We start from the raw sequence: 24,529 nt of genomic DNA, 5'->3' as shown, positions 1-24,529 counted from the left end.
AAGATGGCACTATCTTGCCTGCTGGGGATTACCTGCTGTGTCCAGCAAGAAAGTGGAGTACGTTATCTTTTTCATATAATAAATCCTTTATTGACCAAGCTCACGTTTGTTCGGTCAAGATGGCTGGATATTCGTCGCGTTCTTCTTCTTCTTCTTCTTCTTCTTCTTTTTTTTTTTTTTTTTGCGTGTTTATGGACCTCGACTCCGTTTCGGTCTATAAACACACAAAAAGATGAATTTGGCCAATATCCAGCCACCTTGACCTCACGCTTGGTCAATAATCCGTATTTATCATATGACCCGTACGGCCCCGCGCGCAATTTCCTTAGACAACCATAAGAAAAAAGGTCCCGTATGAGGGCCGTACGCGTCGAAGTGATAAGGCCGGAAAAACCCGTACGGCCCTACTAGAAATGCGTACGGCCCTACTAGAAACGCGTACAGCAAAATCGATGGGAGTTAATGACAAAAACAATTTTTTTTGCTGCAAAAGTTTGTTCTCTTCAAGATGAGTGATGAAAGTTAACATTCTGAGAGTGAATTCTGCTATCCTGGCGAACTGTCCGATGCAGAACTACTCCGAAAGCTTTGAAAGAAAGTCAACACTCCTCACAAACGAAGAAGTTCACAACTTTCTCAGAAGCCAACAACAGGCAAACCTGTAGGCGTTCAAGAAAACAACTTTTCTGGATGAACTGTCCCACAGTTAACCTTTGGAGTAAGCAAACAGTCTTGAGGCGAAACTTCTTTCAGTGGAGAGTATCAAAGAATTCATCGTGCGTCAAAAGCAAGAAAACCAGCAACGCGAAGAAAACAAAGTACGATATAAGCTTAAATCAGTTAAATGTTTTCTTCGAGTTTCCAGAGTTTCTGGGAGAAGTTAGTTAAACCAGCGAAATGACAAACATACCTTGTGTACAGTAGGATAAATTGCTCTGCAGTTTCTACATCAGTGTTGTTTGAAGAGACAAAACTGAGTACGAACACAAGTTTATTGCCGTACAGTTCATCCAGATAATAAAACTCGCTTGTGTCTAATGGTGTAATTTCCACTACACAGCAAAGCCGGCAAAGTCAGTAAACCCAGGCACTGTTTGCGAGACCCAACATCGGTGTCATTAATATTCAGTTGGTGGTTCTCCCTTGTTCAAGAAAATCCAAGATGAAGAAGATTTGTGAACAATTTCAGTGAAGCGTGAAGCGAGCTTTTGTCCCTCGCTAAGTTTTTGAAGGTTTTGACATATTGTTGACAGCTTTATGTCAACTTTCTGTTGGCTTTTTAGCATGAATTGTAATTGTGGACTTTACATGAGAAAACGAGTCGTGATTTTCGATGAATTGTGAGTTTCTTGTTCGACGCGAAGAAATAACTGACAAGTTTTTATTGTAGTTGTTCCGCGCGCGGCCGTCTGATGTTATGTAATCGCGTCCTATTTAGGTTCAAACAGAATTTTCAAAATTTTCAACACAAGTGGTCATATGATAAAATGCTTATTGACTGAGTAAGGTCGGGCCGGACGGAAAAATATTTGGCTCTCGGTCAGAACGTACGGACCTCGCTGCGCTCGGTCCGTACGTCCTGACCTCGAGCCAAATATTTTCCCGTCCGACCCTCCCACTCAGTCAATAAGTACATAGTATTACCCAAGGGCAAGGGCGTTATGGCCTCAAGAGTCCTCATGGTCCCGATGAGGATGAGTGCGTGAGTGAGTAAGGGCGTTATGAGCGATATTAATTCCCTGCTAGCCGGCTAAACACCGGAGAGTGAAACGTGAACGGTAACCATATAACAAAACTCTTATGTACTTTCATTAGCTCAGGATCGTAGTGGGAGAATATCGCCCCCAGTTTTTCTTGAATAGACCTCGATCCGTTGGTCCGTAACTAAAGGAATCGGGCTAAAGCGATGTACTCACAGTTCTGACCATCGTGCTCGGATAATAAAACTGAATATTACGAGAGGGGCTGGATACAGATTTCCATACAGATTTCCAGCGTCCTGGTGTTGTCTTGTGGCTGTCCTCAGTTGACTGCTCAGTTTTATGATATGTTCAATATTTTAGTTCCACTCTAGTGACTTCGCAGAAAATTTGGTTGTGCCGTTTTTTTACAGCGGTTTTATCAGCTGTTTATCAGCTAATGAAAACTCATGCGGTACGCATAAACTGCCAAGTCATTTGTCTATGAGCTTTTCCTTTAAACATAGTTAGCAAGTCTGCTACCAAAGTAGTTTACGTAAGCTGCATTGCGTGCATCATAATCCAATGATGGACAATGATCTCTTGAGCAAATTTAGCTCAAGTTTGCTTTCTTCTCTTGCCATTTCTACTGGAAATGCTGATAAAAATTGCGATAAAACATTTCGTAAAAGCATATTAAAAGTTTGCTGACGACGTTTCGACGTTTGGCTAACGTCATTATCAAGTCAAAGAGTGAATGATAAAAAATGTTTAAATACTAAAAAGACAGTTGATGATGGAATGTTCATTATATTTAAACGAAGAGTTTTGCGCGAATGGAATCAGTCTGCGTGTTGAGACTAGGATTGCGCTCCTTGATGAAAAGCATCTCGTAGACAAGACAATCAAATTTTCCTTGGCACTTTTTTAGAATGCGGAATTGGCTTTCTTTAAGGAGGCTTGTATCCCCATGGGCTGTCGAAAAGTGTTTACCGATCGCAGAGTTTTTAAGAGAGGTTTTTTATTTTTAAACAGTCGTCTATACATCGAGCTGTGCATCATCGGTAATTATGTACTTGGGAAGTTTGGAAAACACTCAAGAAGCTGCGCCTCGAGCAACTCTTACGCTTCTATCGTGCTCTCCAATCTTCCCCTATGTATCATGACTGAGGCGTGTAATGGATTAGTTGTTAAATAAGAAATAAAACGATGTTTCTTCGTTTTCTTTCTATTCTGAAGTTGAGATATTTGCCGACAAACTAAGAGGTTACTTGAACATTGTGACTAACGGTGGAAATGGAAACAACGGACAAAATGGTCGCGAAGGTAAAAAGGGGGACGACCGAGGATACCAGGTATGTCAATTGTATTAATTATATAAGAGAAGCAGTTCATTATATTGCTCTGAGCCGGATTAATAGGTGGATTTCACTGTAGAATTGGATGAGATCCTCTTAAGGCAATCAATATCAGTAAAATCCTCAATTTACCGACGGACATACAAGCAAATACGTACGCTCAATGTGGCAAAAGCGGGTTGATGGATCGGGTTTTTTTGGTTTTAATAATTTTGCACCGTGTAGATAGCCCTCTGCTTTCTCTATAAGACGAGGTATTTTTGTTGGTTATGACATGAGATGACCTGAAATGTCATCCCGCCATCTTCGATCCGCCATCTTGAATTTCACTATGAACAGGACCATTGACTTGCTTGACTAGCCAATCAGAGCACACAAAAAGCACCATTCACTTGTTCGGTGTACAATAATTCGCTCAGACCTAATAGGAACTTTAATTACGCAAACCCGACGGCAACCGCAACGAGAACGTCACCAAACAAAAATTTTAACGAGCAGAACAATGGCTATCAAGATTTGGCTTTCATCCTCGTAGCCGGTTGTAATTTCTTTCATTCCCACCTAAGGCGCATTGAACACATAATAAACTTGTTCTGCAGTTTTCACCCAAACGTATTTTATGATGAGTAATAAGGCCTCCCCATCAGTGATACTCGTTGCATATTTGGTATCTTATTTATTTTTAAATAGGAACAACCTAAGACGGAAGAACACTGTTGGAATGGCATACGGTATGGCGCCAACGGGAAATTCCTGAAGTGCACAAACTATCCTGGGAAACCGGGTATAAAAGGAAGGCCAGGTCAAAATGGCGGCTATGCTGGAAGATCAGGTATGGTAAACCATAAAAATGGTTAAGTCAACACTGTTTTTAATTTTGTTGTACAGTCAAACCTCTCCACAACGGCCACATTGGGGACAAAGGAAGGTGCTCGTTATGGGGAGGCAGCGGTGTAATAGGACACCTTGTTTTCTGTGGTCTTTTTGGGGGGTGGGGGGTCCAAGGTTTTCATCTCTAAAAAGGCTTATTGCAGCATGTAAATACGTAGAACAATCCAAATATATTATTAAAGCAGAAACAGACACCGAGGACGTGAGGCAAGGGTAGAATTTCCCGACCTTTTACACTAGAAAATGGGGTTTTGTAGATACCGTTCGTCAATCGTTGATTAACTGGCGGTTGGCTAGAGGTTGTTTTGAATTTAGTGGCCGTTGCAATTGTGGAGAGGTGGCCGTTGTTGAGAGGATAAAATAAGAATGAACGCATGGGCTATCCGCCGGGACCCAAAAAAGTGGCCTTTGAAGCTAAAGAGAGGTGGCAACTGTAGAGAAGTGGCCGTAAGTGGAGGTTCTACTGTAGTTGTTTTACTTTTAGCTGATAATGGAGTGACTTTGCTTATCTTTTCAACTGAATGAAGACCCATTATAAATTTAAAAAAAATACGGTTTTCCAATCCCTATAACCTTTAAAGACCTCCAGCCTACAAATGTACTTCTGTCAGGTAGAGCCTGCCTGTAGTCATTATAAGGAGGGGACAGGATTTTGTTCACGTAAACGTGTATATTTGTAAATTCTCAGCAAGGTGCTATCACCCACCGTATTACCAAACCAGAGCTTAGAACTATCAGGGAATCGAACGCTAACATACAGTTATCAGTTGAAACAGTGTAAAAGTAATATTTGTCTGTGTTTGCACAAGGAAATGGTGGTAACGCTGGACACCTTACCCTTTACGTCAACAAACGAGTACGTGGAAAAGTGGCTCTGAAAACATGTGCAGGAAAAGGAGCCTCAGCATCTATTAATGGCAAGGGAGGAGAGGGTAAGACACCAAGTAGTAACAACCATGACAGTTAAGTGTTAGAACAATAAAGTTCGATTTGCTGAGTTCTCTGTAGATCAGGTCCAGGTTGCTCGAAAGGTGGATAACGCTGTCAACCAGATAAATCATTATCCAGCGGATAGCGTGGTTATCCCCTGGATAGCGATTTACCAGGTGAATAACGTTATCCAACCTTCGAGAAACTGGCTGCCATGTGTTAGATCAATGAAGAAGCAACCCGAAGGTCGTGGATTCGAATCATACACCTGCACGAGCCTCAATTTTGTTTTCCATTGGTGGAATGACCGTGAAGAAATATGTGTTGTTGTTGGGTTTTTTTGTTTTTTATGTCCACCAATATTTATCCCTGGTTTAGACGTATGTTACCTGAGGTGCATAGAGATCAATATAAGAATTACGAAAGTCTGCGCTGACAATTGAAGCTCTTTTGAGAAAAATTTAACCTAACAAAACTTTTCTTCTTCTCCAAAAAAAACGAGCTTACCAACCACGAAACTGATATGCAAACGTTAACGTCGATCAATGTTTTCGTTATTAACCTTACAATTATCTGGATGACATTTCATTGCATCTTGAGTGTCAATACGTCCCTCCACCCGGATTGTAAAAGCAATGCTCAAACCTTAATATCAAACTTAATTCAGGCGTCGTTGTTTCTCAAATTAAATTCCACTGCTACTTTCTTCAATAATTGAACAGTTTGTAAATCTCAGAATTTTAAAACTGCTTCGTTCTTTGAAATTTGCGATTGTGTGAGTCATCTCGGTCAAAGCTTGGTTTCCAGCGGCGCGTGCACAAATAAAATTTCCACCTCTAACGTAAATTTTGCGTGCAATGGTAGCGGCAAGGACGAAAATGAATCCACGTCAAGCAAATACATGAAAACGAACAGTTCAACAACTAGGAAATTAATTGCAAAATAGCTTGTGATTTCTCATGCGCTTTTCTCTGTGGCGCGCTCTAAGTGCTTCTATAAATTTCAAAAGGATTTTTCTCTTTCGTTTTCAAATAAGACTGTAAGTGTACGACGGGATATTTCACTGGTTTGGTATATACTAAAACAATTTTTCACCTATGTTTCCGTAAGATAAAGCTTGTGGATATTTACGGAGCCACCTTGCAGTTCGGTACAAAACCATACTATTAACAATTATTTTAAAATTAAAAATTAAAAAATTGAACATTCATAACTTACAGCATTTTTCTTAAAACTATCTACGATACTAAATTATTTACAATATATTTCGTATACAGCTAAGCCTCTAACACAGCTGACATATTCTTTTTGCGTATCATGGTTCTAAAAGCTGACAGTAGCTTGACTAATCAAATTGCGACCGAATACTTGCACAGTAGGCAAAGATAAAATATCTGGGGTCCTTCACTGGCTATTGTATACGTAAAGAGTAAAATAAGATATTTTGTTTCCAAAGCGTTAAATATTTCATCTTCTATCGTTATTTTTTTGATTAACACATTTACGTATAAATGTATCATTACAGCACTGGGTGCAATAGAAGGTCTATTCTATCTGCTAAAGTCAGTTTTTGTCTGGAGTGCTTTTCAGGTGGTCTTGGAAGCCAAGGCGGAACGGGAATCGAATGTAAAGTACTTAAGCCATGTATCAACCCTATGATGTGCCTCCCACCGATCTACAACTATAACTGTATAAAAAACAGATTCACACCTGCAGCAGCCAATGGGGAACCCGGGACAACTGGAACTGACGGGAAAAGTTGAGTATTGTACTGGAAAAATTTTACCAATATGACCTTGAGAGCTGGTCTGCAGCCTTCTACAATAACAGAAATAGCAACAAACTCAACTTCTCGTTGTACTGTAAATATAAAACACTTAAAAATATAAGAATGAAACTGGCCAATTTTGCAAATTATATTTGTATAAAGGAACCAGGCAACTAATTTCTGCCCTTCGCTTCAATATTGGGTGCTTGATCGCCAAAACTTACTAAGATCAAACACAGCCTTGCTGACACCCACACAGTACAAAATACGTTTAAAAAGTACAATGGAAACGCTAATTAAAAGTTGGAATTTCAAACGTTTTACAATTCCGTTGCGACAGCTAACTGATAGAAATTACCACGCGAGATTAAAAACTCACTAATGTAGAAATATTTTATAAACAGTTTCAACCAACAGGTGTTTTAAAAATGCTTTCGTCTAGATTATTCCAAACTTCAGCAGGCACACTTCGTGTATTTTTGAAGGTACTGAGTTAGCACTGTGTTGACCAAAAAGGCAGTGCAATCGCCCTTACAGTGGCCCTTTAAATGCAAACACCTGGCAAATACCTCAAACCACAGCACCCTTTTTTATCGGGAGGCAGCGTGGCTGAGTGGTTAAGGTGCAGGACTTGAAGTGTGGAGGTTGCGGGTTCAAGTTCCACTCTGACCACTAAGTTGGAGTTGTTTCTCGGTAGACCCTAGTTTCGCTCTTCGGTCATGCTTGTATATAGCTAACTGGTCTGTGAGCCTGTTATGTTTATTTGAAAGATTTCTTTCTTTTAGTTAAAGTGGCATGCTAGCTAGGTGTAGCTAAGCCCATTATCCACCATAAACAACAACAATTGAATTTTTTTTTTTTTTTTTTGGAACCTCTACGTTACTTATGAATCTCAGTCTATATAAATTATGTTGACATTACAGCCCCAGACACTCCTGGCTCAGACGGTGAAGTGACAAGCGCCTACATTCAGAAATTCGAACTAACTACCAGCGCAAAACAGAAATATCCACTGGTTTTACTGAAGTTAATGAAGAGGCGTGCCGAAGATCTTATATGGGCTAACGATATCGAGATGGGAGAAAAAATTTTGAAGTTCATTTACCTCGTCACGGAGGAAAGAGACGATGCCTCCTCTATTAGAGAAGGTTAGTTTTAAAACTGGTCTATTGTAATCTGAAAATGTTTTTGCAAACGTACATTTAACAGTATCAATGCACATACACATATAGGGGTACATAAAGAATAATACATTTCACAAAGAAAAGCTTCATTTTTCCTTTTTTCATTCCAGTTGCACAAAGAAGACTCGGCTTTCTAAACAAAGATGGAATTGACAGATTTGGAAACATTAAACTGTTTGCACCCCTAAAGAAAAGTTCAGCCTTTAAGAAGGAGGTGGAATCTGTTAGAGATGTCGCCATGTACTTCCAAGGAGCTTACAATAATATTAAAGATACAATGAATGAGCAAGATAATTTAAGAGAGGTATTTAAGGCACTGCCAGACACAGCCACTGTTCAAGTACGTGCGCAGAAAGCAAGACTCGAAGCGGCCAAAGAGGTTTCCATTAAAGAGAAGGAGCTTTATAAATCAGTAAGTTTCCTGCTCTCATTTAAGAAATAGAAAACACATTCGGTGTTTTATCGAGTTATAGAAACACGACTAGAAGTTTGGGGGAAAAAAAGAACTGCTGTGGGAACACGAGCCATAGGACAGGCCTTTAGAGTTTTCAAATATCATGATTAGTATTCTAATTGCTCGAGCTTTCATCTGATTACGAAAGCATAAGAATGAGGAAATTTCGAACAATAAAGATCAATTGGCCTGCTCTCAGCCAATCACAATGAAGTAATTTTCTCGGCATTCGTATAATAAACTTGGTAAACCTGAATTTTAGAGAAAGTTTCCAGTAACAACATTTAAAAAACTTTACTTTGTGTAACTTTATCTTATAGAGTGTCACCAATTTAGAAGGACGCATGAAAAACTTTCTGTCTCAAATAACCAGAGTGCTGCCTGATACATACGAAAAAGCACAGTTTAACACGGCCGACCTAATCGCAGTGCTTAAAGGGTTGACTGGATTCGTTAAGGGTATTGCAGGAAAAGATCCATTTGAAGTCATAGACAATGCTTTAGATGTGGCTGGTCATTTTGCATCAAAGTGTTATACCGGCACCTTAACAGAAGTCAAAGATAAAGTCAACAAATGGCTGAAATTTGGCAAAGAATACTCCCCTCTCGACAACCCTAATGATCTGGATTTTGAGAAAATGGACGTAGCATCTGTTCCAGAAATAATGAAGGTAAGTTGAAACCTGCAAGATGTAAATGACTAAAGAAAAGTTTTAAATAGTGTAAACATTGCGTTAAAGGATTCTGTGTCAACTACGAGTAAAAATGACGTCAGTAAAGAACTTCTGAAAAGCCGTTTGTTAGTTATGAACTTTTGTAGGACATAAATATAGTTTCGGTTTTAATATTCATTTTTATCCATCAATTAACCACGATAGGCGGACTTGGAAATGAACAAAGAGGGACTTGCAGCGGACCTCGTTTGCCTGCTGGAGGAGAGGGCACTTCCTCGAGACAAGGCAAAGTTGGAGGAACTGATTGAAAACTTTTTCATTGCTGGTGCTGCAAGGATTGATCTGATTGCCAAAATAATGACTCTAGACAACGACATGGGTACATTAAACTTTGATATCGATAATTTGGAAGACACAGCGACTGCAATTGAAAACCTTGGCAACTCCCCAAGTAAGGATCATAAGTGTGTTCTGGTAAAACAGAAGCATGATTTCGCTAGGTAAAATACGAAAGGCACCCTGTTGAATTGATAAGTGAGGGTAATTGGACCGAGCGAAGTACAATTCGGGAGTAAATAATTAGGTGAGTAATTTCAAAGTAGGACAAGCGCGCAGTGAGAGGCCCATTTGAAATGGCGAGCGGTGCATGACTCCCTGAATTGTTCGACACGAGGTCCAATTACTTAGGCCCCGTCCACACCTATCTGGATATTTTTGAATCCGCAACTTTTTCTTTCTAGATTCAAAAATTTCCCCGTCCACACGTAGCGTATTCAAATCGAATTCGCCTGTCCACACGCATCCGATGGTATCCGGATTCACTCTAGAGAAACTAGGCACGTTTTGCCACCATATTGGTTTATTGCTCGGTAAGAGACTGGACACTATTTTGCGACATCATCGGATTCGAAAATATCCGGATTCACCGTCCACACGTTATCGGATTCGTTGCGGGTTCATTTTTTTCCACCCTGGAGAGCGGATTAAAAAATATCCGGATTCGCTGGCGAATTCGCCGGATGCGTGTGGACGGAATCCGTATCCGGAAAGAAATAGTTGCGGATTCAAAAATGTCCCCCCGTGTAAACTCTTCAGGGGACTAGTCGCAGAGACTAGTTCCCTCGTGTGTGCCAACCTTAAAAGCCACAGCAGCAAGCGTAAACACGGCACGCAAAAGCGACACCTGAGCGAATTCGTTTACCCTCCTTTTTTCTTCTCGTAGACGCTCCAATTGCTGAAAACATACAGCAGAATTTTCTCGACGACCTCCTGCAGACCTACCGGCAAATGGAGACACGCTTTGCTAAGAAACTGTACAGTTACTACAAAAGTTTCGAGTTCCAGTCGCTGTGGGATGTAGAAGAAAAAATTGCTGAATACCAGAGACTTGCGAGCAGCGCGACAGACACAGCTGGGAAGCTTCAAGGAGTTACTGAACTGCAGAAAGCCATAGCCAAAATCGATGAATTGGAATCTTCCGCGCAGAATTGCTACACTAGCTACCGAGTTGAAACTGATATTCATAAATGGTCTTTCGATAGTTCCAAGGACGGGACGGTAGGAAGCTACGTTACATTCCATCGATTTTGCAATCTATATGGTTCTATTGTAGGGCTCTAGGAGTCAAATTTTCATCGTTATGTGTGAAAAACTAGATTTGCTTAAAGAAAACTGTCACTTAGTGCAAGAGGCGAGGAAGTTTCACCTGTCAAATTACCTTCAAGAAGTTTAAAAATTGGCTTAGGGAGAGAAGTGTTAATTGAGTATTACTTCCCGTTAAGAGATTGCGTTAACTTATTGAATTCACATTAGTTAAAATCTCTCGAGGTCTATCTCCAGAGCCACATTTTTCTCGTGGGAAGGCTTCGCACGCCAAGAGTGGCAAGTAGCACTAAAGACGAGAGTGTGGGACGTCCAGGGAAAACAAAAATCAAGTTTAACTGGTCGAAGGCGCTTTCTTTTGGATGTCCCAGTACCCTGCTATTTTTCCAGTATCGTGGATTTTGTACCACGTGACCGATTGCTACAAAAGGCTCATTTTATTTTTCTTTCTTCCATTTCAGCTGTTTGATGAGCTTTACAACGGTCAGACAAGATTCACTTTAAAAATGCCAGAAAGCGGTTCTATGTATAATATGCGTCTTTTGAAGGTACCAAAGTTAATGCGGTCGCGTGGCTATAGTGTAAATCAAAATTCTTTTTTTCCAGTATCTCTATACACAAAGTGAGATAAATTTTTCGCTGCCGTCTTTCTTAACTCTCGTGATCGCGCGCCCTTATTTTGACGAAGTTAAGGTTATGTGTCAGACATGGGCTTGACCAAAACATTGTACACAACAGACTCATCCGAAAATACCTAACAGCCTCGACGTCAGGCTTCTACTGTACACAATCATTAGACCTGGTGTTCTATCTCCGGTGGTCCTATAGAAATTCTTTAGCAGATCCTGAAAGTTCTTTCGTGTTATGGCAATTGTTCCCTACTTCAATGCAAAAGAGTAACTTTGCTGATGTTTCAACTCTGTAATGAATTTGAAAATATTCACCGACATCGGCAAAAAGAAGGCTTCACGATTTTAACATATTTCGTAGCCCTCCTCCGCAAAACAATGGTGTGAAAAGACGAGATCCATCGTAGTTTCACGATCGTTACTGAACCACCACATGAAATTTTTCATGCTTTTTGTATGAACGTGTATCAACGTGCTAGTTTTGTTACTTGTCATACTTTGTATAAACACAGTATATCAGGCCTTAATGATGTATCACTTTGTAATTCCGAGTTATCTTGTGCCTCTGTTTCAAAACGAGTCTTCGCGCAGAACCTTTCAAATGAAAACGAGTTTGATTTGCATGAAAATGAACCTGCAGGTGTAACACATTTTCATATGAATGCTTTTGCACGAAGACTAGTTTTGACAGGAGGCACAACGTAACTCGGGAATGGCTTATCTCATCAACGCTTCTCCGCAAGAAATATATGAAAAAGACTAACGACACCAGCATTACAATGTATATGTTATAGATGTACGTGGAACTGTACAGCGATGGCGATCCATCCCAATATGAAAATATTCCAGCCAAGGTATACTTGAGATTACGACATCTGAGCGCTTCGTACTTTAGAGACGGATATGGGAAAACCAAGGAGTTCAGACAGAAATTGGTGTCAGAGCGAACGTTTCATTTCAACCGTTTCGAAATAACGGACACAGAGAAATGCAATGAGAGGAAGAAACAAGGCGAGAGTAAGTATTTTATAAAGGTGCTATGTAAAGACCATTCTTCCCTCAATATATCACAGTAATACTCAACTTAGGGACCGGTTCTATTTCCAGGGAATCCTATTTACTGTATGGACAAAAACGACCATCGCTTAAAATCAATGTGCTGTCACTACCTCAGCGATTTTAAGTGCGAGGGAGAACTCCAGCTTGGAGCAGAAGCGTGCAAGAGTTTGTTTGGAACGTACGAGCTCTCCATTCCAATTGACGATACATTGGATTGCACAGGCAGTAGTGATGTAGTGACGGATAAAAATTGCAAGGACTTTCAAGTAAGAGTCGTTATGGCCAAAAGCAGAGTTTACAAGTGATATAGCCGTTGTTAACATAAAATATACCCCATGAAGACATATTGATCATTGCAGTTATACACACAACTTAAGCAGTTTCGAAATTAAAGCCTGAAAAAAAGATTCAGGCTTGAATAGGAGGCAAACCCGTGACCTCTACGATACCAGTGCAGTGCTGTACCAACTGAGCTATCAAGCCAACTGGGAGCTGGTCATGTTGTGAGTTCGTAATATAATAATTTACCCGAATATGGTGAAGAATACAAGCGAATATATGAAAGTTTACGTATTTTCAACTTCGGATAAAGATATGAAGACATGATTGATCATAACACTTATACACACAACATCGCAATTATATCAACAACGGAGACCATAGAAATAGTTATTAAATCCATTTTGAAATCACTGGTTATCCTTGCAATGTGATTGGCTCTCAGCGGTATGATTTATTCACGAATCGCACTGTTTTTTGCTCGGAATCGCATCTTTTTCTCAGCCAACAAGAATGGGACAGTAAAACAAACCAACCAATCAGATTTGAAGGCTTTTTCAAATTAACCAATCACATTGCAGGAAAATGCAAGACAAAGAAGCCATTGTTTGGCAAATTTGGCAACTTTTGTTGCCATTGCCAAAACTTCGCTAAGTTTGAAGAATAGATGAATTTAATTACTTACAGTATCCAGATGATGATGACCAGCTCCTCCAGACTGAAAATCAATTTTTCCGAGAGTCGTTTCCAACTTTCAGTATAGTTTGTGACGATAATTTTGGCGATATTTCTTTACCATCAACTGAAGAAGCTCCGTGTGATCCCGAGTCCTGGAAAATAGAAAACACAACAACAACTCCAGAGGTAACTGATGAAGTAGACGTCTCGAGGTTTCCTATAGTGTCAAGCGATGAAATACAAGAGCTGAATCCTGTTGCAGTGAATAAAAATACGTCCCGCTCTACAAAACAGTGGATGAACGTGTTCCAAAGCTGGGCAAAGTCCCGCCATCTTGAAAATGTCAGCATCGAAACAATACCGCCGGAAGAACTAGACATGGTCCTGACAAAGTTCTACGCCGAAGTGAAAAAAGGGGACGGAGATGATTACGAGCCAGAATCACTGAAAATCATGCAAAGTGCAATTGAACGTCATCTAAAGGACAAAAACTATCCACTGAGTATCGTGCGATCGAGAGAGTTCCATAACTAACAAGTCCTCAACGCGAAGGCACTTGCTCTGCGCCAGCAAGGAAAGGGTAAGAGACCAAACAAAGCACAGCCACTAACACCAGACGAGGAATCTGCCCCGTGGGAAAAAGGTCAGTTGGGCGATTTCAATGGAAAAGTACTGACCAACGTGAACTTTTAAAACTTGACTGAACAACCTGGCTTACGAGGTCGCCAGGAACACTACGACGTGTATGTGGAGGACCTTGTGATAAGACAGCAAGAAGATGACACTGAAGTCGTTGAGTTCCGCGAAGGTGGTCTGTCAATCAGGCGAAGAACTACACCTCAGGTTATGTATAGCACCGACGGTGGAAAAACGGATCCAGTGCGGCCCTTCTAGCTTTGGTTGTCTAAGCGACACAGGGCCCCTACACCAAAATTCGAATAGGACAAAACACCATCGGCAATATCATGAAATCCATGGCCTCCTGTCTCAAGACAAATAAGAAGTTGACGAACCACAGCATGAGGAAAACAAAATTTGGTGTCAAAACTGAAGAATTCTGGTCAACCGCGCAATGTCATGTGCCAAATAACAGGCCATGCACGTGAATCTTCCTTAAACGACTACGATGAAATAAACGAGAACCAAAGAAAAGAACTGTCTCATATTATCAGTGGATATAAAGAAGTGCAAAACGAAAAAAGTCCAAACGAAGTCTCCAACCAAACCAGTGCAAATGAAGCCTCAAATCAAGCGCTTGCAGGCTAACGCCAACGAGCACCACTGGCTCCTATTCATCACGTCCAATAACAAGGCCAACTACATGTGCATCAGGCAATGATGGGCTTCAATCCTGGTTTTCAGCCAGCTCGGGATTTCTACGGCCAAGCTTTCCTTCGCAGTTCCAGTACAGCATGGCTGCTTTCACTTCTTCTGGCATCTCCGTTCCATCGCCGAATTGCACGGGTTGCGCGTTCAATTTCTGCTCCAAAGACGTCAATGAGAAGTCAAAACCACAGAAGAAACGAAAGGTTTACATCATTGAGTTGGACGACGAAGATTGAACTTTCAAGAGGACTGTTTTGTTTTGCTGATGACTTGAGCAAATTTTAACCGCTTGAGATGGAACGTGTTTTTCCCTCATTAAGCCTGGCTCTCATATCCCGCCGACCTACCTGCGACGTAGTCGCCGGTTGCAACTGACAACGTTCGGCGATCTGTCCCAGTGGGTCTCCGGCTCATCTGCGATGGATCGCCGACATACTCAAGTTTACTCGAAATGCAAATCGAATTGCGCAATTTTCAAATATTTTACCTGTAAATATGGATCCAATCGTCTTACTGGAGTGCGTTGCGTCCGCAGATGATGTTCACATAAAATATTTTTATCGCCGACAACCGCCGACAACCGCCGGTTCGCCTACGAAGTTGAATTCAGCTCAACCTCGCAGGCAAGCCGGCGTTCAATGCCTGGGATAGATTATGATTCGGCGATAAATGTTCGCATATGCCGTAACGGTGTCCCAGGCCGTGCCGGCGGCTATGTCCCAGGTATGGCGGCGACGTATGGTTCTCGAGCTTTTGCTGTTTCTGCTCCTGAACTCTGGAACAGTCTACCTGCTTCTATCCGCTCATGTGACAATCTAAGTTCTTTTAAATCTAAACTCAAAACTCATCTTTTTAAGAAAACTTTTTATTCTTAGCGATTTTTACTTTTTATTACTTTCTTAAATGCACGTTTTTAATTATTAAGATTAGTACAGCTCATTTTGGCGAATTGTACAGCGCCTAGAACAGGCATGGATAGGCGCTGTATAAATATTTATTTATTATTATTATTTATTATATGAGAACCAGGCTTTACGCTCGAATGAGTTTTTGACACATGACATTGACATGTAAGTCTTCATGTTTTCAAAATGAGACGAGATGTAAACGCGTTTCCGGTTCCGCTTTTTGACAAACCGGCTACTGGTTCAATAAATATTGGTACTGACAAAATCTTGTAATTCTTGTATTTAGGCTATTAAATTGTACGATTTCAAAATGGATGTAATAAAGTGGCAATTGAACTTCGGGTCGTGCAATTTTGGATTTCAAATCGAACTCGCCCTGCACGCTCGTGCGATTTTGAAATCACGCGTATGATTTCAGACCTAATAACATACATGAAAAATTACTCGATTCTGATTTGCTAAGAGCAGTGCAGTTCAAGTGTAACACAAGTGCAAAAAGTGTAACACCGGTGCAAAAAGTGTAACACCAGTGCAAATTACACATCGTAATTCTGGATTATGATTGGCTGAAAGACAATAGGAAATTTTCTAAGCCAATTGTACCACGTAAAAACTTTGAAAAAAGTTTTCTCGAATGAGAAAAAAATGGCTTCAAGAAAGATCTCACGGCACTTCCTCCACACGAATTTTTTCATGTTTATATTATTAATAAGTAATTATACGGTTTTTCTCGTTCAATTTGGAATAAATTTTTCAAAAAGCTGAAATTGCACTCGCCGAAGCGGCTCGTGCAATTTCAGCTTTTTGAAAAACTCACTCGTGCAAGTCAATTCCAAATTAAACTCGAAACCGTATGATCACCTATACAAATTGCTCTCCACTCTGTTCAATTACCATTATAAATGGAAAAAGGTTTGGAAAAATGAACACCGGAAACGTCTTGAACAAGGCAGAAAACTCATAGTTAATCTTTTCACCCATAGTTAATCTTTTAAGAGCGCTTGCCTCCCACCAGTGTGTACCGGGTTCGATTTCGGCCCGGTATCATATTTGGGTTGAATTCTGTGGGTACTGCGGTTTACGTCCCTTCTGAAAAGCCAACATTTTCAAATTCCAATTCAACCAGGATAGACTAGGGACCCGCATAAAACCAACTTGGGGCTGATGTGGCTTCCCCTCTAAATATTGCAATGCAATTATTTATTTATTTATCATTTATTTTGTTGTTTTTCTATTGTACTACAGCGAACGATGTTTACCAGGATGAATGTGTGGGTTTCCTATTTCTACTGGTCTGGTGGCTATCCCAAGGGACCAAATGACGGGAAATGTACCAACAGTGACAGTCCAAGCAAGTCCAAGGTTCTGATATCGAAAAAACTTCTATCTCTTAAACACAAACCCAAATGGTTCTAGGAATTGCTTTATTATTTAAAAACAAATTTACGTGATTAAAAGAAAATTGATATAAGGCAAAATGCAACAGAATATTCGTCTTCTGTCTCAAAGTGTTCCTTATGAAAGTATCCATCACAAAATGCCCTCAACATTTTTTTTCTCTTTTAGACAATAAGCAAATGTTATAAACCTTCTGATGAAAAAAAAATTTCGCGCTAAAACTGGGTTTCATTGTGTGACGTCTCTGCCAAGGAGTTTGTTTTTGTTTTAAACGAATAGCAAATAAGTTTGGGGTTAGCCAGACTTGTTGAGTTGTCAAGGTTTTTGTGTAATTGTTTGGGGTATCTAGTCTCTTTCCTAATAGGCGGTAACTCTAAATATTCCCCTTGAAATTAGCAAATTTGTAAGTCCCCAGAAGGCTGTAGATCCGATTACTCAGACCTTCGAAGTAAACTAAGCTAAGTGAAGTTGTCTTTTACACTTGCTAAGCTTTGCTCCAGTAATCGCCTAATAACTGTCTTTGGACTGAGGGTTACTCCTCCAACTGAATGAACAGGAAACCACCAACACTTTGGCAACCAAAACCAAGAGAGCATGAAGAGACAGTAAGTGAGTTAATCCCCCATACTGACCTTACATCTAAGGTAATACCTCTTAAAGATCACTTCCGGCTTCAGGAATCCCAGGATAGCCGAGAGATAGCCAATCCCGTTACGGGAATTTTTCTTACGTAGATAGCCCAAGTGGCTGTGCAAGCATTTCATCTCTATGAAGACATCTAAACGAGGCCAACTTGAGTTGGTGGAGGCAAAGAGAGCGGCTCAAGACCGACAGAGATGGAAGGCAATTGTGCCCGCCCTATAACCTCAGTCCCCCGTTGGACAATGGGACAAACAGGACTAGATGTTGAAGACATCTACGCCACGAGCTTGATAACATTAGCCGTAGGAGAGGTGGAGACCATGTGTTAAAATAATTTCAAGCTTACCTCAAAAAAAAGGCCTACACGGGGGATTAAATAACTTACCTTCTTTTCTCACCCGCCAAAACCAATACTAATAAGCTAGCCAAGAATGACGTCACGGGGATTATCTCCGATGAGTTCTCACAATCAAATACATGGAAAGGAAATTGTGTTGCACTTTGTTTTCTTTAAGACGAGAAATAAAAAGTAGTAAAGCATCTAATTTGACTGCCTCTTAGTTGCCCGCAGGCATCATACTTCCGCAATAGGTCATTTGCGATTTACCTTTAGCCTCTTTTTCAAAGCGCGTCTTGGTGCACATCCTATCCTATGAAAATGAGTTTTTACTTTTCGTGATGTTTTAGGTAAAATCGGGGATTTTAAGCCGGGCCTCAAAAAGCACTCGAAGAATAACCCAAAGCTGATTTTAATACATGTTTTACAACAATATTAAAGTGTTCTTAAGGCGAAGTTTCAAGGAATTTGGAGTTATGGCACATGTCGAAAAAAATCTCTGAATTTTATTCGTAAATTAGGAACTGGACCTAGTAACTGAAAGGGATTCTTTTAAAAATTGCGTGTTTACTCTCAAATAGCGCTCAAGTCAAGTTCTAACCTGTATTAGATAGCTGAATGCTTTGTCTTTTAAGAAAAAGTATCAATAAGTTTTACTTTACACGAGAACGCAAATTTTATAAGTTCAGATAGCTAATTTTAAGCCTTTGCAATCGGCAATTTTGGCGACCGTCGAGGCGACAATCGTCTTCCTCGATTTTCTCGAATTTAAAGCGTTTCGACCTCCAAAAAACTATGTCACATTTCAAATCTACCTAAGGGCTTTTTGTGGACAAAAAGACAGGGAAATCGATTTCTCGACTTCAGTCTGCCGTGCTATGTTTGCTAAGTAGAAAAATGCGTCCTTTAAACATTTTTTCAAACCTGCAGGCTTTTAGCCGTCTCACGCGTCCACGCGTGTATTTGACGCGTGAGCACCTCTCGATATGGACAGAGTGCGGGTTGGAAATCTTCCCCGATCACCTTACCTCCTCGCCTCGCGCATTCTCGCGCGTTTAGCGATGTGACCCAGTCGCATTTCGTGTCTCGGGGTATTTTAGAGGTGTACGAGCTGATTTTCCCTCGGAATTTACCTCCCAAACAAGTTTAAGCCGTGTTTCATGATCATTTAAGCGGGAAGTTCTTTTTCTGCCCTCCTTATGACCTTTTGTTTTTAGTCGTTTCTTTAAAATGTCCTAGAGGGCTTGCAGCTTCTTTAAGAGGCCGTGCGCCTAAGAAACGACCGATGATTTTCGGCTAAAAAATAAAATCGGCCGATTTTTATCTCCCAAGTAGAGGTTACCGAATACTATTTAAAAATGAATTTCTTTTGTTTTAGTTCCGCTTTAAACCAAAAATATCGAGCCGCAAACTTTTTCCGTCTGATAGCAGCAAAATCAGGCCGAAAATAAGCCCCCGCAAAAAACTGTTCAGCGGCCATTGACGTCATTTGTCACGTCAAGTCGCAAGAGCGTGGGAAAACGAGTCTGCAATGTCCTTCGGTCGGTCAGCGGCTGAAGATCCAGTCGTGACCCCGTAACTCAGATCACGCTGCGGCCAAAACGGTGTGGCGGTTGGGGAAGTTTTTCTTTTTGAGTGACCGTCATTTGTGAAAAATAACATAACATTATTCCACTAAACGTTTTCTAACCGGTAAAAAGTGTTTTCCTATTTGTGCATTCGTTTGGATTCCGCCGCTATTTATTTCGCGTCAATGGCCACTTTCACGCGACGACATTTTCCAGATTCAACTTTCGTTAGCAGATGGTAATTTCGAGTTATTCTCTTTTTCTGCGTATTTTTTATCTTCCTTTCTCGTTTAATTCTACGTCCTTCTACTTAGGATGGTCTTTGAATGCCTAGCAAGGTTTAAAGTGGCGTTTAACACGCTATCCACGGCCGTATTGGCAAAAGAGAAGTGTTTCGCCGAAGTAGCAGCATAACGGTAAACACGGTAACTTTGAACGCTTTGTACAAGGTCAATATACTTTGGCCGAAGAATGTTTTTCCAGAAACGTGATATATATCCCTCCAATGTCTGATTTATCACTTTGATTGCTTTCAAAAGCGTTGAACTTTTGAGAAATAATTATTTTAAAATCAGCTCCAACGCTCCATCTAATTTAGTATGCAATATTTGAAACTTTATTTTTTAATCGCTTCGGCAGTTTTTTGATGTTTATCGAATGATATTGCATTAGAAGGCCTTTTTCTTCAACACTGTGTAGTTTTCTCATTGTTTTGCGTTGCGATAGTAATTTCTGAACAGTTTTTTTGCGGGGGCTTATTTTCGGCCTGATTTTGCTGCTATCAGACGGAGAAAGTTTGCGGCTCGATATTTTTGGTTTAAAGCGAAACTGAAACAAAAGAAATTCATTTTTAAATAGTATTCGGTAACCTCTACTTGGGAGATAAAAATCGGCCGATTTTATTTTTTAGCCGGAAATCATCGGTCGTTTCTTAGGCGCAGCGCCTCTTAAAGGTGCAGGTTTTGTCCCTCCCTCGCAAATTCACGGATGTGTTTCACGCTTGACCGTCTCCCGATTTCAGCAGACTATGCGTTGGAGTAACTGGCCCATCACTTTTTTCTCTCTCTTAGCCCGTCCTTTCGCGGTCATTGATGTGACCCATTCGTGTTTTCGGCCTCGGATCTTTGAGACGTATATGACCTAATTTTCCCTCTTTTTGGATTTCGCATTTCCTGCCATTTTTAGAGCGTATTTTTCGTTAATTTAGAATAGGACGTTCTTTTTTTTCTTTTTTTCTTTTTTTTTTTTTTTTTTTTTGTCCTTTCTTCAATTTTTGTTGTTTTTCTCTGTTCACGAATACTCTGGAGGAGTTGTAAAAACCCATTTTCATATGAATCTATGTGCACCATTCCTCGCGCTTTGATAGAGAGGCTAAAGGCAACTTGGTAATGGGCTGTTGCATACTTCTGAAATATTTTCGAGTCAGTGCGCGACAGGCAGTGATACCTGAGATGATATGGAAAAGGGCACACAGGTAGAGTTAGTTTAAAAATAACGGAATAATTGAAGCTCAGGTTGTTACAATCAAGGACTCGTAATTATTTCATAAACAGATAAAACTAAAGATCCCACCAAACACAATAAATCATTAAGAGCTATCTCCAAAAGAAAGTTTTAGTTTTCTTTTGGTGAAATGTTAATAAAAACTAGTTTGATGTATCTTGAGAGTCCATTCAACTTCCGCTCATCAAGTTTGGCGACCGTCCGTCCCTCTTACAGATTTTAAGGCAACGTAACGCGAGACGACGCAACCTTAAGGCTGGTATTCAACGTACTCTAAATTCCTAGGTTGACGAGGCCACCCGACTCACGAACGCAAATATAATGCGGGTAAAAACGTATTTCCGTCTCCAAGGAACTGTCTGCTGCGCCCACATAAAGTATCATAAAAAAAACCCGATCGACTGTGCTTGCCACTTTAATCGCACCCTGAATTACTACCAGCTTTCGAAAGAAGAGTCATGAAGATTTTCGCTTTCAACCGAATGATGTCAGTCCATGTTTGTAGCCTGTGTCCCCGGGGGTACTCCCTCTCATAAAGGCGTTTTTGTTGCTGTTGCTATTGTTTTTGTTGTTGTTGTTGTTGCTCAAATCACCCCTACCCCCCTCCCACCCCTTTCCTGTCCGTGGAATTTTCCTGGGTTTGTTAGTTTTATTGAACAACTGGAAGCTCGCAAGTGTCAATTTTTGTTCCAGTTTAACACATTGAACCAGAAGGTGTTTTTTTCTTTTTCAATTTTTGACAGCATGGGGCTATCTTATAATGACTTTAGCTGAAAGGGGCCATAAAGTTTATTTCTGAAGTCTGCTGCCTTTCTTACGAAGGGACCATTATTATTATTTTATTTTATTTTTGGAATTGGGAAGGGGGGTAATTTCCAACAACAAAATTCCTGCTCAGCACAAAATGCAGAAAGAAATTACGTAAGGGGAGTAATGGGTTGAAAAAATCAAGTGCGTGCTTTCTATTATCTATTACCTTAAGGTTAAGTCCGCAAACAAGCAAAGTGGCCGGGAGCTGAAGTGAAGTGACAAGGAATATATCGACTCCCCTCTGGATAGGATTGGATGCTAGTCCATCGCAGGATTACTCCCAGCATTAAACTCGCCGGTACCCATTTTTTACACCTGGGTTGAGGGAGGTACTGTAAGAGTAACGTGTCTTCCCCAAGAACGCAGCACAATGTCCCCAGGCAGGGTTTGAACCGGGACCACTCGATCTGGAGTCGAGTGCACTAACCATGAGGCCACCGCGCCTCCACGGACCAAATGAGAAAATAGGTGACTAAGGCCGGAGTAACAAAAACACTATTACTGTATTCAACAAGAGCAATAGTACAAACATCAATATATATTAGCCGAGCTCCTGCGCGCCAAAAGCGCGCGAACGGAGCCACATACCTTAGAAAATTTGGTAACCCATCGATCTGAAAAATTTTGGTTGTCACGTGACTGTCCGTGCGTACGTCCGTGCGTCCGTACGCCAATACCTTGAAAACTAAGAGATTAGCACCATTACCATAGCTATTAAAATTCAGCCTAAAACAATAGACCTCAGTACGAGGCTCTGGGGAATGAATAAAAGGTTGTCGCGTAGGGGCCAAACCACCCCCCAAATGTTTCGTCAGTTTTTGGGTATTTCACATTATTTCACATTACTTAAAAAGTATTGACTCTTTCTACACCAAACTTGGCAGACGAGCAGGAGACCTATTGCCAATTATATTTACGTGAAAAATGTCAGTAAATGTCAAAGTTGTGACGTCACAGTGATGACGTCATGTTTTTTGCCACTTTTGAAGTTTTTAATATGCATATTTTTTACAATGTGTTCGAAAGAGCACATCAAGGGGAGTTGAAACCTGAAAAAATTTTGTCCATATCACAAAAATTAAATGAAATATGGCATTTTTAAATATGAAAAATAACTCTGCAAAATATGGGGTCCCCCCCATGAGAAAAATCCCCAAATTGGAGCCGTAATTTTGTTCCTGCAAATGCAGCTATGTTGCACATGTTATGTGCCAGATGACTAAAGCAAAAATAAAGAAGAAAATCGGAATAAAAAATTATCCCTCTAGTGTTATTGCGTTAAAATTAGTTTTGTTACGTCATAACCTGTGACGTTACCCGTTTTTTTACTGTTAATACCATCCTAACAAAGCCGAAAATCAAATTTCTAAAACCATACGATTTTTGACAACATCAAGCTTTCTATTTTTCTAGATTATTAGCCCTCCTAGAATAAAACTGAAAAAAATAAACCAGAGAGACTGACTTAAGAAAGACAGTATGGTTAAGCAAATTCCGGGGGGGACAACAAAAAAATATTTAACTTACCATATCTCGAAAAATAATCATCATAGCAAAAAACGGTTTCCGGCATTTTACTCCTCAAGTCAAGGCCTTTCCAATGACATAATCTTTTTATCAGATTTTACAAAAAATTATAGCACGTTTTGGTGACGTCATCAATTATGACGTCATAATCTGATATTTTGTCACAACTTCCAAATTGAAATAAACTGGAGAACAAAGAAAGCTCATCCGCCAAACTTGGTTCAGAAATATATAAACCAAGCAAATACAGCTTTCATGAAACATTAGCGGGGTGGTTTGGCCCCTACGTGTGTGGAGCTTATTCCCCAGAGCCTCGTGCTTAGGTCTATTGTGTTAGGCTGAGTTTTAATATATCGAAATTGGTCTATTGACAGCTGTCACAACAAGCTGTCCGCTGACCAGTATCACGTGACTATGTCGCAGGCTCAGGTTTAGAGCTCATCGAGGTTGAGTGTTTTCTAAAGTTGACCACTGACCCGTTTCTGGTTTCCCGATTGCATCGCGGGCTCAAGTCACGTTATTTCTCTGGGGGAGTAGGAAGGAGTGCTCGCAAAGGCAAAATTTCGGCGCAAATTAACCCCTGGCGCGTCGTTGACTTTTCTTCCGACATATTCCTTGTGCAATCGTTTCTTAAAAAGTCCCTGACATATTGCGTACGTAATTTCTACAATCTTGGTTAGGCTTGTTGGGTATAGTTTGTTAAATTTAACTAGAAAAAATAGCAAAACCACACGCTGAACAATTACATGCTCGCAATTGATCATTTTTTGAGTTTCTAATCCAAGAAAAAATCATTCTCTTTTTCCCTTATCGTCAGTTATTTGCAATCAGGAGCTTCACTTTTAGGCTTGGCTAAATCTATATATTACAGCGGAGCTGGATTTTAAAAAGCTTTACACCCGCACTCAGTGTTAGCGACATCTTTCCATCTTTCGACATGCTATGTAAACGGCTGGAAGATCTGGGAGACTGACCTCAATTGAATCAAGAAGATTTTGGACTTGCATGTTTCCCGATTTAAGGGGTAATTCAAACGATTACGGTTTAGGCGATCGGCTCTCAATAGTGACTTTTTGTAGAAATGGGATATAAACAATCACAATAGTCGATTTATCTCTCACAGAATGACTTCTTGAAAATCCTACCCTTAGTTTGATGTCAATTAAATCCATCTTCCATCTCTAAAAGTTGAGTTCGACCGTGAAGAAGTCAGTTATGCTTACCTTTTGACGTAGGCCAGGTTACATAGGATGTCAAGAGATGGCATGTCGAAAGATAGTCGATATGCACGTAACCCTGAAAGCGGGTGTAAATTTCAAACGCAT

General features: G+C 40.4%; 1 protein-coding gene and 1 pseudogene across 1 annotated transcript in view; both read left to right on the top strand.

Annotated features, from left to right (window-relative positions):
* The window catches only part of LOC110041109 (uncharacterized), a 30,791-nt gene extending 12,787 nt beyond the window's left edge, over nucleotides 1-18,004 (top strand). The window contains exons 7-19 of the mRNA XM_089294577.1: nucleotides 2,919-3,034; nucleotides 3,728-3,869; nucleotides 4,738-4,860; nucleotides 6,449-6,616; nucleotides 7,514-7,774; nucleotides 7,921-8,222; nucleotides 8,585-8,935; nucleotides 9,143-9,389; nucleotides 10,161-10,495; nucleotides 11,002-11,088; nucleotides 11,964-12,186; nucleotides 12,277-12,494; nucleotides 16,665-18,004. Of these exons, the coding sequence (XP_089150703.1) occupies nucleotides 2,919-3,034; nucleotides 3,728-3,869; nucleotides 4,738-4,860; nucleotides 6,449-6,616; nucleotides 7,514-7,774; nucleotides 7,921-8,222; nucleotides 8,585-8,935; nucleotides 9,143-9,389; nucleotides 10,161-10,495; nucleotides 11,002-11,088; nucleotides 11,964-12,186; nucleotides 12,277-12,494; nucleotides 16,665-16,835 (2,744 nt within the window). The 3' untranslated portion in view covers nucleotides 16,836-18,004. The remainder of the gene's footprint in view (nucleotides 1-2,918; nucleotides 3,035-3,727; nucleotides 3,870-4,737; nucleotides 4,861-6,448; nucleotides 6,617-7,513; nucleotides 7,775-7,920; nucleotides 8,223-8,584; nucleotides 8,936-9,142; nucleotides 9,390-10,160; nucleotides 10,496-11,001; nucleotides 11,089-11,963; nucleotides 12,187-12,276; nucleotides 12,495-16,664) is intronic.
* LOC149108983 (uncharacterized) lies at nucleotides 13,289-14,747 on the top strand (annotated as a pseudogene).
* Nucleotides 18,005-24,529: the final 6,525 nt, after the last annotated feature.

The sequence above is a fragment of the Orbicella faveolata genome, unplaced genomic scaffold (genome assembly GCF_042242905.1).
Source record: "Orbicella faveolata isolate gen_17 unplaced genomic scaffold, um_ofav_v1 contig_25, whole genome shotgun sequence".
NCBI classification, from domain to species: Eukaryota; Metazoa; Cnidaria; class Anthozoa; order Scleractinia; family Merulinidae; genus Orbicella; species Orbicella faveolata.
Note: the sequence above shows the minus strand (reverse complement) of the source record. Positions and strands in the feature narration are given on the sequence as shown.